This window comes from Hyla sarda, chromosome 4 (genome assembly GCF_029499605.1).
Source record: "Hyla sarda isolate aHylSar1 chromosome 4, aHylSar1.hap1, whole genome shotgun sequence".
Lineage (NCBI taxonomy): Eukaryota > Metazoa > Chordata > Amphibia > Anura > Hylidae > Hyla > Hyla sarda.
Genome location: NC_079192.1, coordinates 399561244 through 399582207, shown reverse-complemented (window position 1 = coordinate 399582207; position 20964 = coordinate 399561244). Strand labels below are relative to the sequence as shown.

At 42.0% G+C, this 20964-nt stretch overlaps 1 protein-coding gene across 7 annotated transcripts in view; it reads right to left on the bottom strand.

Moving 5' to 3' along the window:
- The window catches only part of ANKS1B (ankyrin repeat and sterile alpha motif domain containing 1B), a 151744-nt gene that overhangs the window by 14975 nt on the left and 115805 nt on the right, over positions 1 to 20964 (bottom strand). For 4 of the 7 annotated variants that reach the window (XM_056517325.1, XM_056517326.1, XM_056517328.1 and 1 more), the window contains one exon: positions 12795 to 12866. In XM_056517325.1, coding sequence (XP_056373300.1) covers positions 12795 to 12866 — 72 coding nt within the window. Of the gene's footprint in view, positions 1 to 12794; positions 12867 to 13869; positions 13951 to 20964 lie in introns of all 7 variants that reach the window. The other 3 variants (XM_056517327.1, XM_056517324.1, XM_056517323.1) reach the window with 1 other exon arrangement.

Genomic DNA, 20964 nt, shown 5'->3' with positions numbered 1-20964 from the left:
AAGGAAGAGAGAGATAGGAAGAAAGAGAGAGAGAAAGAAAGATAGAGCGATTGGGAAAAATAGAGAGAGAGAGAGAGAGAGAGAGAGAGAGAGAGAGAGAGAGAGAAAGAAAGATAGAGCGAGCAATCGGGAGAGAGAGAGAGAGAGCGATTGGGAAAAATAGAGAGAGAGAAATAGGGTGAAAGAGAGAGAGATAGGTAGAGAGAAATTAGAGAAATAGGGTGAAAGAGAGAGAGAGAGAAAGGGAAAGGAAGAGAGAGATAAGAAGAAAGAGAGAGAGAGAAAGAAAGAGAGAGCGATTGGGAAAAATAGAGAGAGAGAAATAGGGTGAAAGAGAGAGAGATAGGGAGAAAAAGCGAGAGAAAGGGAAAGGAAGAGAGAGAGCTAGGAAGAAAGAGAGAGAGAAAGAGACAAAGAAATATAGATAGAGTGAGGGAGAAAGAGAGAAGAGAAAGAAAGAAAGGAAGAAAGGGAAAGAAGGAAGGAAGAAAGGAAGGAAGAAAGAAAGAGAAGGAGAGGAAGAGGAAGAGAGAGAGAGAGAGAGAGAGAGAGAGAGAGGTAGAGAGAAATGAGAGAAAAAGGGTGAAATTCTGGAGCCTGTTGACTTAAAAAGACCTTAAAAAATATTTTTTTTTTCACCGGAGTATCCCTTTAAGTAATAAGTGATCAATTGTAAAGATTTACACATCAGTATGGACATTCAAGTATGTAATCTAGTATTAAAAACAAGTGCTTTATGTTGCTTATTAGCATTAATTATTTTTAGATTGCACATTCCATTGATTTTATTATGGGGGAAGAGTAAAAAAAAAAAAAAAAGGCTTACTTTCTTCCAGCTAATCTTCTCAGCTACAGGAGAAGAAAGTGTTAGAGAAAAATGGAAGGAGGAGCTAAAAAAAACTCAAAGGGGTACTCCGGTGGAATTTTAATTTATTTATTTATTTATTTTTTATTAAATCAACTGGTGGCAGAAAGTTAAACAGATTTGTAAATGACTTCTATAAAAAAATATATTTACCCTTCCAGTATTTTTTAGCAGCTGTATGCTACAAAGGAAATTCTTTTCTTTTTGATTTTTTTGTCTTATCCACGGTGCTCTCTGCTGACACCTGATGCCCATATCAGGAACTGTCCAAGGACAGAGGTGTCAGCAGAGAGCACTGTGGATAAGACACAAAAGAAATTAAAAAAAGAAAATAATTTCCTCTGTAGCATACAGCTGCTAAAAAGTACTGGAAGGGTAAATATTTTTTTTTTTAATAGAAGTCACTTACAAATCTGTTTAACTTTCTGGCACCAGTTGATTAAAAAAAAAAAAAAAATTTCCACCAGAGTACCCCTTTAAATATAATGATTAAAAATGTTAATTACAAGTGAGAACCACTTTGCTAATAAAATCTTGTGATTACAGCAGCCTCTGCACCAACTTAAGCAGGGAGGAGTGGATGAGTGACAAGTACAGTGCCCCCCCCCCCCCCGACCTATGATGGCCCCGACATACGATCATTTAAGCATTCGATGACCTCTCAGAGGCCATCGCATGTTGAAGGCAGCATCAACATACGATGCTTTTGTATGTCGGGGCCATCGCATAAGCGGCTATCCGGCAGCGCAGACTGCTTCAGCTGCCACCGGATAGCCATTTACGGTGCCCCGTGTGATCCGCTGACAATCACTTACCTGTCCTCGAGGCTCCGGAGCGTCCTCTTCGGGATCCCCTACATCGTCGGCGCTCTCCAACGTCGTCATCACGTCGCTGCGCACGCCGTCCCGTCATCCAATAGGAGCGGCGTGCGTAGCGACGTGATGGCGGCGACGGAGAGCGAGGATGCCGGGGAAGCAGAGGCCTTGCTGGAGCGTCGGGGACACCTCGGGGACAGCGATGGAGGGCGACATCCAAGGCATCGGTGACAAGCGGTGACGGTCCGGAGCAGCGGGGACACGCGAGTACAACTTCCTATACCAGTTGGTCTTCAATCTGCGGACCTCCAGATGTTGCAAAACTACAACTCCCAGCATGCCCGGACAGCCGTTGGCTGTCCGGGCATGCTGGGTGTTGTAGTTTTGCAACATCAGGAGGTCCGCAGGTTGTAGACCACTGTCCTATACTTTCCATTGCACGGATCCCTCAACATACGATGGTTTCAACAAACGATGGTCCATTTGGAACGGATTACCATCGTACGTTGAGGGACCACTGTATAACGTGAGCCAACAAGCTTGAAGATACAGTGGCCAGGATTGGACGATAGCTCCACAGTATCGTTACCAGACCACACTATAACATTCCCGTTAGTCAAAGGACGGAGTACTGTGGTGCCGGAACACTTCTCCCCTATCCTTTGGACACTACCCCTTTAATGTGAACAAAGAAAAGATCTGCAGCACCATGGCTGAGCTCGGAAGAGAAAAGCTCCACCAAGGTACTGTATCAGAGGATGTGAAAAGACCTTTTTTTAATAAACAAAAATATGTTTTAGGTCAGTTCCTTGTAGCATTGGAAAACATATGGTCACGGGAGCCATAAACCACCAGGTTTTAGTGACAGTAATATATATATAGTGTCTAATTTCCTGCATTAGTTGAGGCTAAAATATATTCACTCGCGTCAGTACCTCTCCCCAGGGGGACACAATCTCATTTGCCTGACTCAAATACACACACATATTCTATTTTAAAATGAAGCCAATTAACTTACAAGTATATTTTTAGGATTTAGAAGGAATAAGGAAATACATTTTTTGAGCAAGCTTCAAGTACTTTGTACTTTAAAACACCTGAGACAACTTTATTTATTGTGTAAAGTATACAATGAAGAGCACTGTCAGAATTAAATAATTCTTATATGTTCTACATCTTGGCAAAATATTAACCTTTCTAATATACTTCATAAAAACTGTTATCTATGTTTTATAGAAATCATGGCTTATAAATAGTGTTGAGCGGCATAGGCCATATTCGAATTCGCGAATATTCGCGAATATATGGACGAATATTTGCGAATATTCGCATATTCTCGATTTATTTTCGCATATGCGAAAATATGCGCATGCAAAAAAAATGGAAGGTGCGAAAGTTAACGTGAGCGAAAATTCGCATATGCGAAAATGCGCACACCAGTCTCACACAGTAGTATTAGAGCCTTCTTTACACCACACAAGCTGGAAGCAGAAAGGGATGATCACTGTCATGTGTACTGTGAAAAAAAAATAAGTAAAAAAAATAAATAAAAAAAAACGAATATTCGTAATTACGAATATATAGTGCTATATTCGCGAATTCGCGAATATGCGATATTCGCGAATAAAATTCGCATTGCGAATATTCGCGAGCAACACTACTTATAAATAGAGATGAGCGAAATTACAGTAAATTCGATTCGTCAAGAACTTCTCGGCTCGGCAGTTGATGACTTATCCTGGTTAAATTAGTTCAGTTTTCAGGTGCTCCGGTGAGCTGGAAAAGGTGGTTACAGTCCTAGTAGACTCTTTCCTATGGCCTATGTTGAGTGGCATAGGCCATATTCGAATTCCCGAATATATGGATGAATATTCGTCATATATTCGCTAAATTTGCCTATTCGTAATATTTCGCGTATGCTAAAACTACCATATGGGAAAATTAGTATATACAAAAATTAGCATAAGCGACAATTCGCATATGTGAAAATTAACATATGTGAAAATTAGCATATACAAAAATTAGCATAAGCGAAAATTTGCGCGCCAGTCTCACACAGTAGTATTAGAGCCTTCTTTACACCACACAAGCTGGAAGCAGAGAGGGATGATCACTGTGATGTGTACTGTGAAAAAAATAAAAAAAAATAAACGAATATTCATAATTACGAATATATAGTGCTAGATTCGCGAATATTTGCGAATTCGCATTGCGAATATTCGCGAGCAACACTAGTCCCCATTCCATCCAGAACATAATAAAGTTTGGGTTCATTATCATCTTTGTCCCCAGATGAAGCACAGGCCGGGACAAAGTCCATTGAGTGAGGGCGGGACATGCACTCCTCTGTGCTCACTCCTGTCCTGTCTATCAGAAGGAAGTATGAAAACAGAGAGGAAGGGATTACAGAGCAGCCTGCTGTGATTGGATGGAGAGATCCAGCACAGCACAGCAGACTCAAGGAGGAAGTGAATGCAAGGCAAGTGAGGGCGGGCACAGTGCTTGCCTTGGACACACCCCCTTCCTGAGCAGTGGATGACAGAAGGTGTAAGCAGCAGAACAGAGAGATTTGTGAGCCAAATACAGAAGCTAGACACATTAAAAAGATGTGAAAAGAATCTGCATGACCTAGTGAGTAGTGTTGCTCACGAATATTCGCAATTCGAATATTATTCGCGAATATCGCATATTCGCGAATTCGCGAATTTCGCGAATATAGCGCTATATATTCGTAATTACGAATATTCGTTTTTTTTTTTTTTTTTTTTTTTTTTTTTTCACAGTACACATCACAGTGATCATCCCTCTCTGCTTCCAGCTTGTGTGGTGTAAAGAAGGCTCTAATACTACTGTGTGAGACTGGCGCTCGAAAATTCGCATATGCGAAAATTAGCATATGCGAAAATTAGCACATGCGAATTTTCACATATGCGAATTTTCGCTTATGTTAATTTTGTATATGCTAATATGCACATATGATAGTTTTCGCATACGCGAATGTTCGCATATGCGAAAATAAAACGGGAATATAACGAAAATGCGAATATTCGCGAATATATGACGAATATTCGTCCATATATTCGCGAATATTCGCGAATTCGAATATGGCCTATGCCGCTCAACACTACTAGTGAGTAACATATGGATACATTATTTGTTGTCTGTGATATGACAGGTACACTTTAACCCCTTAAGGACTCAGCGTTTTTCTGTTTTTGCATTTTCATTTTTTCCTCATCACCTTCTACAAATCATAACGCTTTCAATTTTGCACATAAAATTCCATATTATGGCTTATTTTTTGCGCCACCAATTCTACTTTGCTGTGACATTAATTATTTTACCAAAAAATCCACGATGAAACGGAAAAAAAATTCATTGTGCGACAAAATTTAAGAAAAAATTTCATTTTGTAACTTTTGGGGGCTTCCGTTTCTACGCAGTGCATTTTTTGGTAAAAATTACACCTTCTCTTTATTCTGTAGATCCAGAATATACTTATATAGGTTTGATTTTGTCGTACTTTTGAAAAAAATCATAACTACATGCAGGAAATGTATACGTTTAAAATTGTCATCTTCTGACCCCTATAACTTTTTTCTTTTTCTGCGTACTGGGCGGTATGAGGGCTAATTTTTTGTGCAGTGATCTGAAGTTTTTATCGGTACCATTTTTGTATTGATCGGACTTTTTGATTGCTTTTTATTTATTTTTTTATTATATAAAAAGTGACCAAAAACGCAATTTTGAAATTTGGAATTTTTTTGCGCGTACGCCATTGACCGTGCGGTTTAATTAATGATATATTTTTAGAGATCAGACATTTACGCATGCAGCGATATCACATATGTTTATGTTTATTTTTATTTACACAGCTTTTTTATGGGAAAAGGGGGGTGATTCAAACTTTTATTAGGGAAGGGTTAAATGATCTTTATTAACTATTTTTTTCACTTTTTTTTTTTTTGCAGTGTTATAGCTCCCATAGGGGGCTATAACACTGCACACACTGATCTTTTACCGTCATCCCTGCAAAGCCATAGCTTCGCATGGATCAGCGTAATAGGGCTCAGGCTTGGTGCAATCAAACGCTGATCGGACGCGACAGAGCAAGGTGAGGGGGCCTCCGTCCATGTCCTAGCTGAGCGGGACATCGCGATGTTATCACGATAGTCCCGAACAGCCCGACTGAGCTGCCGGGAAGTGTTTACTTTCATTTTCGACACGGCGATCAACTTTGATCGCCGCATCTGAAGAGTTAATAGTGCGGCACAACGATCGGTGCCGTGCGCTATTAGTCCAGGGTCCCGGCTATGAATAGCAGCCAGGACCGACCCGGTGTGATGCGGAGTCATCCATTTTAAACACGGGGACCTGGTGCAGGGCCTGATTTAAACTATATGTCATTTGCTGATAAGAAAAATAAAAATAAAATGAGTATCAGATACTGCCACCGTGTGAATAGTCTTTCCTTGTACAATACATTCTCTATCCACAGTGACTTTAACTTTAGCATTTACATTGAAACATACAACAGTAAATGTTAAAAATACTAATGAAGACGAAGGAAAAAATCTAATAAAAAAAAAATTGCATAAAATAATTCTCCCAGCAGCGAACAAAGGCGCTGTCTATTGTGAGCGGAGCTCCATCTATAATGCACAAGGACTAATCAAGATCATTTGTCTGAATTAATCTTTTGAAAAGAAAAACAGAGCACTCTAGGGGTCGGTATTATGGGATGTCACCTGCTAAAACCTCCAGTTGGCTGACAGCGAATCTTGTTTCTATTCAATCTCTGACTTTAATAAACCCACCGGATGCTTTTCCCTCAAAGAAGTGAAGAATGAAAGTAATAGTGTACAGCACTGTAAAGAAAATCAATGCGCTTATAGTGCTTTGAAAGAAAAGGGCCGGCGCTTGAACCCCGTTTGGGAATTGTCATGAGATAGATTGATTTTTTTTTTTTTCCACCGCGGCGGCCAATTGTCTCCATTTCTCAAAGTCACTGAGCGATGAGCCTGCTCTTCACTATCCATTAGACTGGCAGGTGGCTGCATATTACGTAAAGACATCTGTATAATGTAACGTTATAATAGGACAGGGCTGTGTAGAAGAGCGGACTGTTCTATCTTTTAGGTAGGTATGGATCCCTTTATGTACATACAAACATAGAAAAAACCAAAGCAATAAGTTGCCTCTGAGCGGATGTCTTAGGCTAAGTTTACACTGTGGTTGTGCTCGGGCCCATTCTGGCTCCATTTGGCTATTGCACTGAAGAGATCCAGATTGGCCCGGAGCACAACTAACACCGCCGGATGGATCTCATTGACTTGAATGGGGTTCGGTATTTTATAGGAGTTGAGAGGAGAAGAAAAATAGGACATGCACTATTTTTATGACAAGGAGGCCATCCAGGAGGCCTGGCGCCTTATGAACTGTTTTAAGGATGCTATATGGCTAGCCAGGAATCGCCTCATCTACAACAGGGAGGACATGTCCGTCCGGATCCATAGCCTGCTTAGAGACTATTCCATCTTGGACAGTCTGGACATTGATGAAGAAGAGGACTAACGCCCATCTACTTCCCCCATCTCCTCCATATCTTTGCTGAGTAGTTTGACCCTGTGATCCGCCCCTCCCTTCCCCCATAGATCCCACATCCCTCCTCGATCACAGACTGTAATATGTTGTTGTTTTCGATTTCGTTTCTTCGATAACGAGTGATGGAGCGGAATGTTAGTGTAGCATGTGGTATAGTGTATAGCTTTGGGAAGTGCTGTATATACTGTACCGTCATGCTTTCTGTGATTGTAATTTATCGTATGACTTGTAATGACAACTGAATGATCAATAAAGCTCTTTCAACTCTAGTCCCTCTGATGGAATGGCCGACGAAGCCCCCTTTACCGGAGTGCAACGGCAGTGTGAACGAGTGTGCTTCATGGGCTGCACAAAGGAAAACTTTTACGGAAGTGCAAAAACAAAACACCCCCCCCCCCCCCCTATCATAATATCATTATAAATACTCATTGGCATTCAAAAGTCAATGGGCACAAATCTTAGAGACACCCCACACAGCATCTATGGTGCCCATGGGGAAAGGGAAACCATTCCATGATGGCTAGTGATGAAAACCTGCACAGCTATGCAGTTTAGTTTGCACTATAAAGCCATGTTCAGACATGGCAATACTGCACAGATTATCAGCAAGATTAAAAGGGGTAAAGTTTATTCTCTGAGGAGAGCAAACTTGCTCTACTCCATAAGGAAGAGAGGTTTCTCTCTGCTGCCACCTATTGGAGGTTGCATTTCTGCAAGTCAATGCTTGGCTATATTAAAGGGGTATTCCAGGATTCTTTTTTTATTTGACTATGCTACAGGGGCTGTAAAGTTAGTGTAGTTCATAATATAGTGTCTGTACCTGTGTGTGACGGTTTTCTCACAATTGTTCTGTGGTTTTCACCCCAATATTTATTTTTAACAACAAACAAAATGACTGTTGTCTTGGATTTTTCCCAGCTTGCAATGCGGCCAAGACCTGACCTCACTAGTCAGCTGATGACTAGTGTTGCTCGCGAATATTCGCAATTCGAATATTATTCGCGAATATCGCATATTCGCGAATTCGCGAATTTCGCGAATATAGCGCTATATATTCGTAATTACGAATATTCGTTTTTTTTTTTTTTTCACAGTACACATCACAGTGATCATCCCTCTCTGCTTCCAGCTTGTGTGGTGTAAAGAAGGCTCTAATACTACTGTGTGAGACTGGCGCGCGAACATTCGCATATGCGAAAATTCGCACATGCGGAAAATTAGCACATGCGAATTTTCACATATGCGAATTTTCGCGTATGTTAATTTTGTATATGCTAATATGCACATATGATAGTTTTCGCATACGCGAATGTTCGCATATGCGAAAATAAAACGGGAATATAACGAATATGCGAATATTCGCGAATATATGACGAATATTCGTCCATATATTCGCGAATATTCGCGAATTCGAATATGGCCTATGCCGCTCAACACTATTCATCAAGTTCAACCAGGGAATTAAGGGGTAGGGGTGTGGCGCGATATTGGGGAAGGGATGGGATTTTATATTTCTTCATAAGCATTAATGTTATTTTGTTCCATGAATGTATCTAATCCTGTTTTAAAGCTGTTAATTGTTCCTGCTGTGACCAGTTCCTGAGGTAGACCGTTCCATAAATTCACAGTCCTCACGGTAAAGAAGGCGTGTCGCCCCTTGAGACTAAACTTTTTCTTCTCCCGACGGAGGGAGTGCCCCCTCGTCCTTTGGGGGGGTTTAACCTGGAACAGTTTTTCTCCATATTTTTTGTATGGGCCATTAATATACTTATATACGTTTATCATATCCCCCCTTAAACGTCTCTTCTCAAGACTAAACAATTGTAACTCCTTTAATCGCTCCTCATAGCTAAGATGTTCCATGCCCCATATTAGTTTAGTCGCGCGTCTCTGCACCCTTTCCAACTCCGCAGTGTCCCTTTCTTGAGAGAAAAGATCTCTAGGCCAGATGTAGTTTCCCACCAGACTGACCTATACTGCAACGAACCAGGTTGCTACAGGATGCAATGTATCTTCACAGTTGCACGGCGGAGTTTTCCTACATATTCCTTTTATTTCACCTTTACTGTAAAGAAAAATCAACTTATTTCCCAGCCAACGGAATTCTAGTAATAATGAGCAAAATATCAACCGATTCCGGCAGTCGATAAAAATAAAGTGCCTCCCTGCGGGTTTCTTTTTTATTGGCTTTGTAATGATAATTGTGTTAGTTCAGTTCCAGTAAAAGGCAGAAGTAAGAGCACAAAAAAAATCCGACAGTACTGAAAAAAGTACAACACACCTTCTTTATTTATGCAACACCGACTGCGGAGTATATTCAGACATGTGAACTCTAACAGAAAAATAATTCTTATTTATGGGGCAAAGACGGCATACTTGCCATTACCCCGGGGACTCGGACCTCAGAGGACATGGGGTATATTTAGATTTGCAATTAAATGGGTGGCTTTTTTCAATTTGGGTGAAACGATGGTTGTGCTTGAAAAAACCAGTCACTATAGTTATTGTTTTAGGGCTGCTTCAAAAATTCCCACTTTGTAGAGCCACATTTTGGAGACCTCCCTACAACATTTTGTGAATTAAAGGGGTACCCCGCCCATAGACATCTTATCCCCTATCCAAAGGATGGAGGATAAGTGGTCTGATCGCGGGGGTCAGCACTCAGCATTCATTTAGAACACTGGGTGCGGGCGGCGGGGTCGTGACGTCACAGACACGCCATTGTGACGTCACGCTACACCCCCTCAATGCAAGTCTATGGGAGGGGGCGTGGCTGCCGCCACGCCCCCTCCCATAGACTTGCATTGAGGGGGGGTGGCGTGACGGCACAATGGGCGTGGCGTCACAACCCCGCCACCCGCTCAAAGCATTTGGAACAAAACGTTCTGAACACTGCAGCAGCAGAGTACCCCTTTTAAAGGCTAATATGAAAGGTTTCTGGCTGTAATATGTTTTTGCCGCCTTTTTCTTTGCGGTTGTTTTGGTGTATGTGAGCATAATTTACGTGCTTAATTTCGTGCGCATAGCCTTAATGACAGAAAACAGCGCCACACCTGTCCTCAATTTGGGAGTAGTATCACAGCTCAGTTCCAATAAAGTGAATAGAGCCAAGTTGTACTACCACACACGACCTGAGGACAGGTGAGGTGCTGTTTTTGGAAGTAATTAGCTCTGTACTAAATAAAAAAATTAAAAAAATATGCACAAAATGGCACATGCAAGCAATTATGCAAAAAATATACAACAAAATGAAGACTAAAACCAATGATAACTCTCCCCCTTCCCTGGGTGCTCCTCCGATACCATCCCCATGGTAAGAAGAATGGCGGTCCCAGGCTTCCCATACAATCTCTTCATACAGCTGCAATGAGGGTTGTAAACTATGCACTACCCCACCCCATCCAAAGTCTACAGGACAGATAGAAACAACAGTCCCATTGAGCGTACATTTATCACCAATACTAACAATGTGAATTATGGGCCCTAGTTGTACGTACTAGTGTTGTTCGTGAATATTCGCAATTCGAATTTTATTCGCGAATATCGCATATTCGCGAATATAGCGTTATATATTCGTAATTACGAATATTCATTTTTTTTTTTTTTTTTTTTTTCACAGTACACATCACAGTGATCATCCCTCTCTGCTTCCAACTTGTGTGGTGTAAAGAAGGCTCTAATACTACTGTGTGAGACCGGCGTGCAAATTTTCGCATATGTTAATTTTCGCATATGTTAATTTTCCCACGTGCGAATATTCGTATATGCGAAAATAAAACGAGAATATTACGAATATGCGAATATTCGCGAATATGGCGAATATTCGCCCATATATTCGCGAATTCAAATATGGCCTATGCCGCTCAACACTAGTACGTACCCATACAAATCATTGGGCCCATATGATACTTCTATTTGCCTCTACTTTCCTAAAGGCCTATATAGAGTCAATGGGAAAAAGCATGGCATGTACATTCATTGAACGTATTTTCAGAATTTCTTCTAGGGGATAATACAGAGCTGTAGGGAGACACCATAAGACAACACAATGAACCAACTTCACCATACTACAACACATACCAACTTCTTTTTAATGTGGAACCTTGTGTGCACCACCATATTGGCTCCGTGCGCATAAGGTCTTAAAGAGTTTTTTTGGGCTAATAGGATAGATCTTTTTTTCGCTATTTGGCAGTGTGCTGGTTAGCTTTTTGGTGCCTGCACTACACAATGAACTTTGTAGTGGTGGCACACCATTACCACAACTCTACCATTCAAGTGACTGGTTGGTGAGCCCGATGACTGAATGGAACCAACTGCTTCCAACCCCATTCACGGTGTATTGCAGGGCACTAAACAGCTCATGGTTGTGGCTGCTGAGTGTCAGCTCCTGAGGATAGGCCATCAATTATATAAGCTCAGAAAACCATTCAAGGCCTTGTTCCCACTGACGTTGTGCTCCGGTAAAAGGAGCTCTATTGGAAGGACAGGAGTTAATCAGAGAAAAAAATACTGTCCTATTTTTTTCTCCACTCAACTCCTGCAAAAAACTGGATCCAAATTTGAGTCAATAGGATCCGCTGGGACCCAGTGGTGTCAGTTGTGCTCCAATCCGTTCAGGGTGCGTTTGGAGCAAAAAAAAAAAAAGAGCCAAACGGACCCTGAATGGGTCAAAGCACAACGGTTGTGTGAACTTAGTCAGATCAGGAATCAGTTCCACCACATATAGTAAAGTCAAGCGGAAAGGCACCAAGTTGCAGTAGGTATTAAAGGGGTACTCTGCCCCTAGACATCTTATCCCCTATCCAAAGGATAGGGGATAAGATGTCAGATTGCGGGGGGTCCCGCCATTGGGGACCCCCGGGATCTCGGCTGCAGCACCCACCTGTTGCGGCTTCCGGAAACGCTGGAGGCTTCGGCTCTCGACCATGGTGACGGGAGATCGTGACATTACGACTCTGACCCCGTGTGACGTCACGCACCCCCCCCCCCCCCCCAATGCAAGTCTATGGGAGCCGTCACGCCCCTCCCATAGATTTGCATTGAGGGGGCGGGGCATGACATCACACGGGGGCGGAGTCTTGACGTCACAATCTCCTGTCACCGTGGTCATGAAGCGTTAGGATGAGAGCCTCCAGCGCTGCCGGAAGCCACAACAGGTGGGTGCTGCAGCCAAGATCCTGGGGGTCCCCAGCGGCGGGACCCCCGCAATCTGACATCTTATCCCCTATCCTTTCGATAGAGGATAAGATGTCTAGGGGCGGAGTACCCCTTTAAGTTCCAATAGGTTCCAACTGGCAACAAGTTCCAAACACATATGCCCACAAAAAGACTTACTCATACATTTCCAGTAACTAAAAACTAACCAAAATGATAATGATATCAAAATAACTGTCAAATTTGCATATGCTAAAAGAATAAAGCACAAACATTTCTCTGGAAATTTAAATTTTCTAAATAAACTCAAGCAACTCATTACCCTTCACACTGTGTATATAAAAAAAACTTACCCTCATTTTCGAGCAGGCATCTTGCGTTGACTCTGTTCCTCTCAATTCCTTTATCAACATTGATCCTAAATACTAAAAAAGAAATAAATTTAGCCGGAGGATGAAAGCACACAGCAGAACACATAATGGAGTTGTCCGTGTGAGACAGAGTGCTAGCACGTCAATATATTTTGAAATAAACATGGTGAATGGAATGATGCAAATCACTGGAGAAAAATCCACTGATCAACTAACAACATTAACACTTAAAAAAAAAATAATGTTTAAATACAACATCTCACATCACGTTGTAGTTACAAAATATCGATCAACCCTGCCGGTCAGCAAGTCAACTACAGCGCAAACCACAACTAGTGATAGTTTCCTTGCTTTGTAGAAATTATTATGCAGGGGAAATATATATGCGGGGGAGATTTATCAAATAATAAAGACAGAAAAAAGAAATACCAAAACTAGTACAACCAAAAAACTGTGGCATGATCCATGATGACCAATCAGATTCCAGCTCTCATTGCTTTACAGCAAGTTGCAAATGCTGCAGCGACCTGATTGGTTGCTATGGAAGACTCTCTGTTTTTCTTTTGCACTAGTTTTTATAAATCTCCCCCATTGTGTTGTCTACAGAACTGACATACGGATATGTCAAAAGTGAAGAAGAAAGACCAGTCACTAAAGTTATGTTATCAGCTAACACTAGTGATTGTGGCATAATCCTAAAATATATATATATGTAAGATACAATTTGTATTTCTGTACAATGCATTGCCACAATACATTTCCCAGATGTCAACCCCATTTGTGTAACATATAATATTAAAAGTACTTGTAAAATTAAATGATAGCTATGAATTCATATGGTACAGCGATGGGGTCCGCGTTTGTCCCTTCTGTTTGATCAATGTAATATTTTTTGAGGGAAATTACGTTCTTGTGATAACGGATAACATAAAGAAATGCCCATCAGCTTTGACAAAACTGCTGTACCTGGGATCAATCTTAACAAGACATCTTCAGATTTTTTTTCTGTTTTACCTAACATGTAACAAAGTGAAGTAAATATAAGTGCACTATATACCTTTATCATCTCAGACCAGGAACACTGGGGGTGAGCAACGGGTTTTAATATGGGTCCATACTTTCCCCCAAATGGCATGCTCTAAACAAAGAAAAACATACTAGACATTTTCTGAAACTAGACAAACAAAGGTATCCTTTTTTTATGTTTTTTTTTTTTGATGGATCAAACAAAATTTGTGTAGAAAAATAACAATTAACCCAGAGAAAAGGCCTTAAAGCATTTTGCCCCCATTCCATGGCTAACACATGCATTTCCAATGGCGTAAAGTTACCGCTTCATGCTGTGTGACACGTGACCATTTTTATAGGCTGACAAATTAGAATTTTTTTTTAAATGGCCATCATTCTGTTCAATTTTTTTTAGATATATTTTTATTTTATTTTTACTAATGAAAGGTATGGAGGGACAGTGCTTTAAAGAATACCAATTTTTTTATGCAAGTTAAAAAAAATATAAACAAAGGAGATTTTTTTTATTATTTCTCTGGATTGGAATTTTGTTTTTTATTGGCAAAATTTATATCTAAAAAATTTCAGAATGGACAATTATTATTGATTTGGTCTAAACATCCCATATCAACAAGGTTTGGAATCTTCCAGAGAAATAAGTTGGTGGTAAGGTTGACCCATCACAGCTGAGAATCCAAGCGGTGAAAGGTGTCAAAACAAGAACTTCACCCCATTTTTAAGAAAAAAAAATATTCACCCCTTTTCTAAACCCACACGGGTTTTGAATGTCTAGGTGAAAATGGTGATCTTCAGTGCATAATATAAATGTGACGTGAGTAAAATGGTTTTCACATTGAAGTCACATTTCTTCTCATCATTGCCAGATGAAGCTCGCATTGCAGTAAACTGGGCAGAGGAGGATACTGTTAAATAGTAAGTACATGAAGATCAATGAAAGAAAAAAGAATTTGAGTTGTTTGACATTTGGTTCTCTCATGGCAGTAACCTTCCCGGGTCACCACTAGGGGGATTACGGCAATGACTTGAAGCAATGTGGTCATCAATCATCATGATGTTGCCCGTCTTGGAGTCTTTATGAAGACTAGTGAAGGATAAATGAGATGTAACCCATAGCAGTCAATGGAACTGTGACTGAAATTTAGCTCGATAGCGTTAACTTCTATGGATTACAGCTTTTTTTCGTCATCGAGCATCAGTATTCATAAAAGCCCATGCTGTGTTAATGAATACCCAGCAGGTTGCGCTCCATTCCAAGAGTATTAATAATGCATAGGTTTTCAGTTCAAGCAGGGATGCATTGGCACTTCTTCTCGTGCCTTCCCAGAATGAACCCAATGAGAATGACCCTTGAGGGTGAAGATCTGAAGGAGGTAATATGCATAACAGGGGATGGGAAGAAGAAGGAATCTGTAGGAGCAAAGGAACTGAAGGATCACAAACGGAAGAGGAGAGTGAGGTTGGGTAACCAGAGTCCTGGGCAGGAGAAGTCTAAAGATAAAGTGCCTGAAATCTTATATACTGTATACCATAGCCTGAGAGATAATACTTAAAAATTTAGAAAGCATAGCATTAACTTGGATTCATCAAACAAACCATCTCCTGAAAGCAAATAGCCCCGCTTGATCTCCATTTTGTTCTTTGTTCACCATGTCACCTATATATATACATAAAGTTAAATTTGAACATTTTCACTACCAAAGGCCACCACTAGAGGAGTCGAAGAGCTTACGCCATACTGCTTTTAAATTGTTACATAATAATAGAACAGTATGCAGTTATCTACTTAGCTCCCCTAGTGGTGGGAGTTAAATTTCTCTTTAACTCAATGTCTTTGTAGGGTAGTGTATAAAAATGAATCAGCACAGAATGTTAAACAAAAAACCATAGTGAACATTAACCCATATAGTAGGGACAACCAAGTTCTAAAATGAACTAACGTTTATGACAGTACATTCTTTCCACTTACTAGTAAATACTTTCTAAGAGTTTTCTTAAAACTCAATTACCTAACGAGATTTAACCAATGTAGGTATAACTTTCAAAATGGCCGCCTTTTCAGACAGTAGAAAATAGGTGATCTCCTATACATCTTGGTGATTAAAGGTTATCCAGGTTATTCAAACTTGATGACCTATCCTTAGGATGCGGCCCCATCAAACAGCTGATTGTTGGCCAAGCCGGTTGTTGGGTCCCCACCGATCTTACATTGATGGCCTTTACTGAGGATGGGCCCTCAATTTTAATAGTCGGATAACCCCTTCAAATAAAAACCTATTAAAAGAGTTGTCTGGCTCTTTGGTGTTAAAAAGTACTTAAATTGGGTTTAAAAAGTCCGTACTCAGCGACCAGGATCCCCTGCTGCAGCTGTTCTGTAGGTATCTGGTCCTTACCCAGTCCTCCTGTTCTCTTAACACAAGGAAGTACTCACTTAGCTATTCAGGTCTGCACTGAAGGCTGTCATTGGATGAGTGGGCCATTCCTTGTATCAAAACCTTACCAGTAAGTGTTAAGCAGTGGAGACCAGGCACATTCAGAACAGCGGTGACTGGGGAGTATGGACTTTATTACTTTTTAGCACCTTTAAACATGAAATGGAGTCCCTGGCAACCACTTTAAAGGTCGTTACCAGAGCATACTCAATCATATTGGTTCTAGTCATTAGATGCATTGTATTATATATACACAATATATAGCGTACATAACCAGCCATAAATAAGCATCGTTCATATAACATGTCAATCAACTTGCCCTAATCTCTTCGTGTTTTCTGCATGACAACTTTCATTTTTTTTTCATTTCCCTATAAATAGCCGCCTTTTACTATAAAGGAGAAAATCATCATGTTAAACATTTGCTGTTTTGATCCGTGACAGGGATACTTAGCAAGACATTCAATCTCCCGTCTCATCATTTCAGCGTCTTCCCTAGGTTGTCTCCTTGATAAAGTAATTGACCATAATATAATTATTATTACCTTATCACATTTATGGCAGAAGCATGCGCTGAGAAGGGAGGCCTACATCATCATCTAAACTGAATACCCTCCATGTCCTCCACCAATGCCAAATCTGTAACAGGGTCCCCCATATACCATGTGCCATTCATAAAACATAGAGTCTGAGAAGGCCCAAATGCCCTTTTGCCACAAAGAAGACAAAGGCTTGGGTGAAACATTACCTTTACACCCCTAGAACTATTCCTTAACCGCCCTGTTGATGATTTGCACCAGCTAAACCCACCACCTTAGGCTTCTTCTATGTACGGAGGCATGCCACCGATAGAAAAGCAATCACTAGGTTTGCTAAAAAATAATCTTCAGATTATCCCTACCTCCTCCCCATCAGCTGCTGAAGTTGAGTTGTTGTTTTCTGTCTGGCAACAGTTCTCTCTGCTGACATCTCCGCTTGTCTCGGGAACTGCACAGAGTAGAAGAGGTTTGCTATGGGGATTTGCTTCTACTCTGGACAGTTCCCGAGACAGGTGTCATCAGAGAGCACTTAGACATAAAAGAACAACTCAACTTCAGCAGCTCATAAGTACTGAAAGGAGTAAGATTTTTTAATAGAAGTAATTTACAAATCTGTTTAACTTTCTGGAGCCAGATGATATATAAAAAAAAGTTTTTTTCCTGGATAACCCCTTTAAGATGTTAGGGCTGATGGCCAGAAGAATTTGAAATGCAGATTTAGGCCATGTTCACATCTATGTCATGTACACTGCTCAAAATAATAAAGGGAACACTAAGATAACACATCCTAGATCTGAATGAATGAACTAATCGTATGAAATACTTTCGTCTTTAAATAGTTGAATGTGCGGACAACAAAATCACACAAAAATTATCAATGGAAATCATATTTATCAACCCATGGAGGTCTGGATATGGAGTCACACTCAAAATCAAAGGGGAAAACCACACTACAGGCTGATCCAACTTTATGTAATGTCCTTACAACAAGTCACAATGAGGCTCAGTAGTGTGTGTGGCCTCCACGTGCCCGTATGACCTCCCTACAACGCCTGGGCATGATCCTGATGAGTTGGAGGATGGTCTCCTGAGGGATGTCCTCCCAGACCTGGACTAAAGCATCTGCCAACTCCTGGACAGTCTGTGGTGGATGGAGCGAGACATGATGTCCCAGATGTGCTCAATCGGATTCAGGTCTGGGGAACGGGCGGGCCAGTCCATAGCATCAATGCCTTCCTCTTGCAGGAACTGTTGACACACTCCAGCCACATGAGGTCTAGCATTGTCTTGAATTAGGAGGAACCCAGGGCCAAGCGCACCAGCATATGGTCTCACAAGGGGTCTGAGGATCACATCTCAGTACCTAATGTCAGTCAAGCTACCCCTGGCAAGCACATGGAGGGCTGTGCGCCCCCCCCCAAAGAAATGCCACCCCACACCATTACTGACCCACCGCCAAACCGGTCATGCTGGAGGATGTTGCAAGCAGAAGAATATTCTTCACTGTGTCTCCAGACTCTGTCACATGTGCTCAGTGTGAACCTTGATTTCATCTGTGAAGAGCACAGGGCGCTAGTGGCAAATTTGCCAATCTTGGTGTTCTCTGGCAAATGCCAACTGCCCTGCACAGTGTTGGGCTGTAAGCACAACCCCCACCTGTGGACCTCTGGCCCTCATACCTCCCTCATGGAGTCTGTTTCTGACCGTTTGAGTGGACACTTGCACATTTGTGGCCTGCTGGAGATCATTTTGCAGGGCTCTGGCAGTGCTCCTCCTTGCACAATGGCAGAGGTAGCGGTCCTGCTGCTGGGTTGTTGTCCTCCTTCGGCCTCCTCCACGTCTCCTGATGTACTGGCCTGTCTCCTTGTAGCGCCTCCATGCTCTGGACACTACACTGACAGACACAGCAAACCTTCTTGCCCCAGCTTGCATTGATGTGCCATCCTGGATGAGTTGTACTACCTGAGCCCCTTGTGTGGGTTGTAGACTCCGTCTCATGCTACCATTAGATTGAAAGCACCGCCAGCATTCAAAAGTGACCAAAACATCAGCCAGAAAGCATAGGAATTGAGAAGTAGTCTGTGGTCACCACCTGCAGAAATACTCCTTTATTGGGGGTATCTTGCTAATTGCCTATAATTTCCACCTGTTGTCTGTTCCATTTGCACAACAGCATGTGAAATTGATTGTCAATCAGTGTTGCTTCCTGAGTGGACAGTGTGATTTCACAGAAGTGTCAATGACTTGGAGTTACATTGTGTTGTTTGAGTGTCCCTTTTAGTTTTTTTGAGCAGTGTATTAACAGCTCTCCATGAAATCTCTGATGCAGATGAGGAAACAGATTAATCTGTAAATAAAGGGGAAAGGCAACTGTTGTGGGCTCTGCGCCTGGGCCCCAAGAATGACGATTGCAGTTTGAAGACAAGTATGAAGAGGTTGAAGATTGCATGTAAGGATGTAAATGCTCTATGGCAGACCTTGTGGCTTCTATGGGGTCGTTGGAGAGAGGGGGCACAGCCCTGGTGGGTACCATTCTTTCTATTGGTAAGAAACCATAGAGGACTCCTCTCTCCAGGAAACTGCATTGCCAGCAACTTAATGGAGGGGGGTAGTGACTAATGGGTTATGGAAAGCAAAGGGAAAATAAACCCCAGACGTTTCTGTCCTTGGGGTTAAAATCAGATGCCATAATAGGAGGCTCATTTCATTATTTCCTATGGAGCCCCCTTTCTTCTACATCACGGATTGCAATAAAACAAAATGGTTTCTTAATTCCAACGTGATTATGTAAAATACGTTTCTACCCTATTTCTTCATTGGGTACATATATAAAGGGCAATACAGTACCAAGGGATGGGACTATGTGTAGCGTACCCAGGTCAAACATTCATCTAAACAGTTATGGGTGGGCTGCACCCAGCCCCGTGTTTGCTGGTTTCTCTATATACAGTGGTCCCTCAGCATACGATGGTAATCCGTTCCAAATGAACCAACGGCTGTCCGGGCATGCTGGGAGTTGTAGTTTTGCAACATTTGGAGGTCCGCAGGTTGAAGACCACTGGTATAGGAAGTTGTACTCGCCTGTCCCCGCCGCTCCGGACCGTCACCGCTGTCCTGGATGACGCCATCAACTGCCGAGCCGAGAAGTTCGTGACAAATCGAATTTACTGTAAATTCGCTCATCTCTACTGCCAATCAATGGCACTGCACAATATTGCCAATGTGGTTTCTACTTGATACATGTAATGGATGAAAATGGGTTTTAGAGGGTTTAGAAATTGTTTTTGCCTTTTGACACTTAATATACAGTGGTCCCTCAACATACGATGGTAATCTGATCCAAATGGACCATCGATTGTTGAAACCATCGTATGTTGAGGGATCCGTGCAATGTAAAGTATAGGACAGTGGTCTACAACCTGCGGACCTCCAGATGTTGCAAAACTACAACACCCAGCATGTGCCGTTGGCTGTCCGGGCATGCTGGGAGCTGTAGTTTTGCAACATCTGGAGGTCCGCAGGTTGTAGACCACTGTTAGAGGAAGTTGTACTCACCTGTCCCCGCTGCTCCGGACTGTCACCGCTCGTCACCGCTGCCCGGGATGTCACCTTCCATCGCTGTAGCCGCGTCCCCAGGGTGTCCCCGACGCTCCGGCAAGGCCTCTGCTTCCCTGGCATCCTCGCTCTCCGTCGCCGCCATCACGTCGCTACGCACGCCGCTCCTATTGGATGACGGGACGGCGTGCGCAGCGACGTGATGATGACGATGGAGAGCGCCGACGATGCAGGGGATCCTGAAGAGGACGCGCCGGAGCCCAGAGGACAGGTAAGTGACCGTCAGCGGACCACACGGGGCACCGTAAATGGCTATCCGGTGGCAGCTGAAGCAGTCTGCGCTGCCGGATAGCCATTTATGCGATGGCCCCGACATACAAAAGCATCGTATGTTGATGCTGCCTTCAACAGTCGTATGTTGAAATGATCGTATGTTGGGGCCATCGTAGGTAAATCTGTGCGCTCTAAATAAACAAAGAATTTTTATTATTTTCAGGCCATAAGTTGCAGCTGTAATATGGATGCAAAAATGAGTCTATAAGACGCTAGTGTGAACTTAGTTTTGGTGGAAGGCAGGATCACTTACAAGTAAGCTAATGT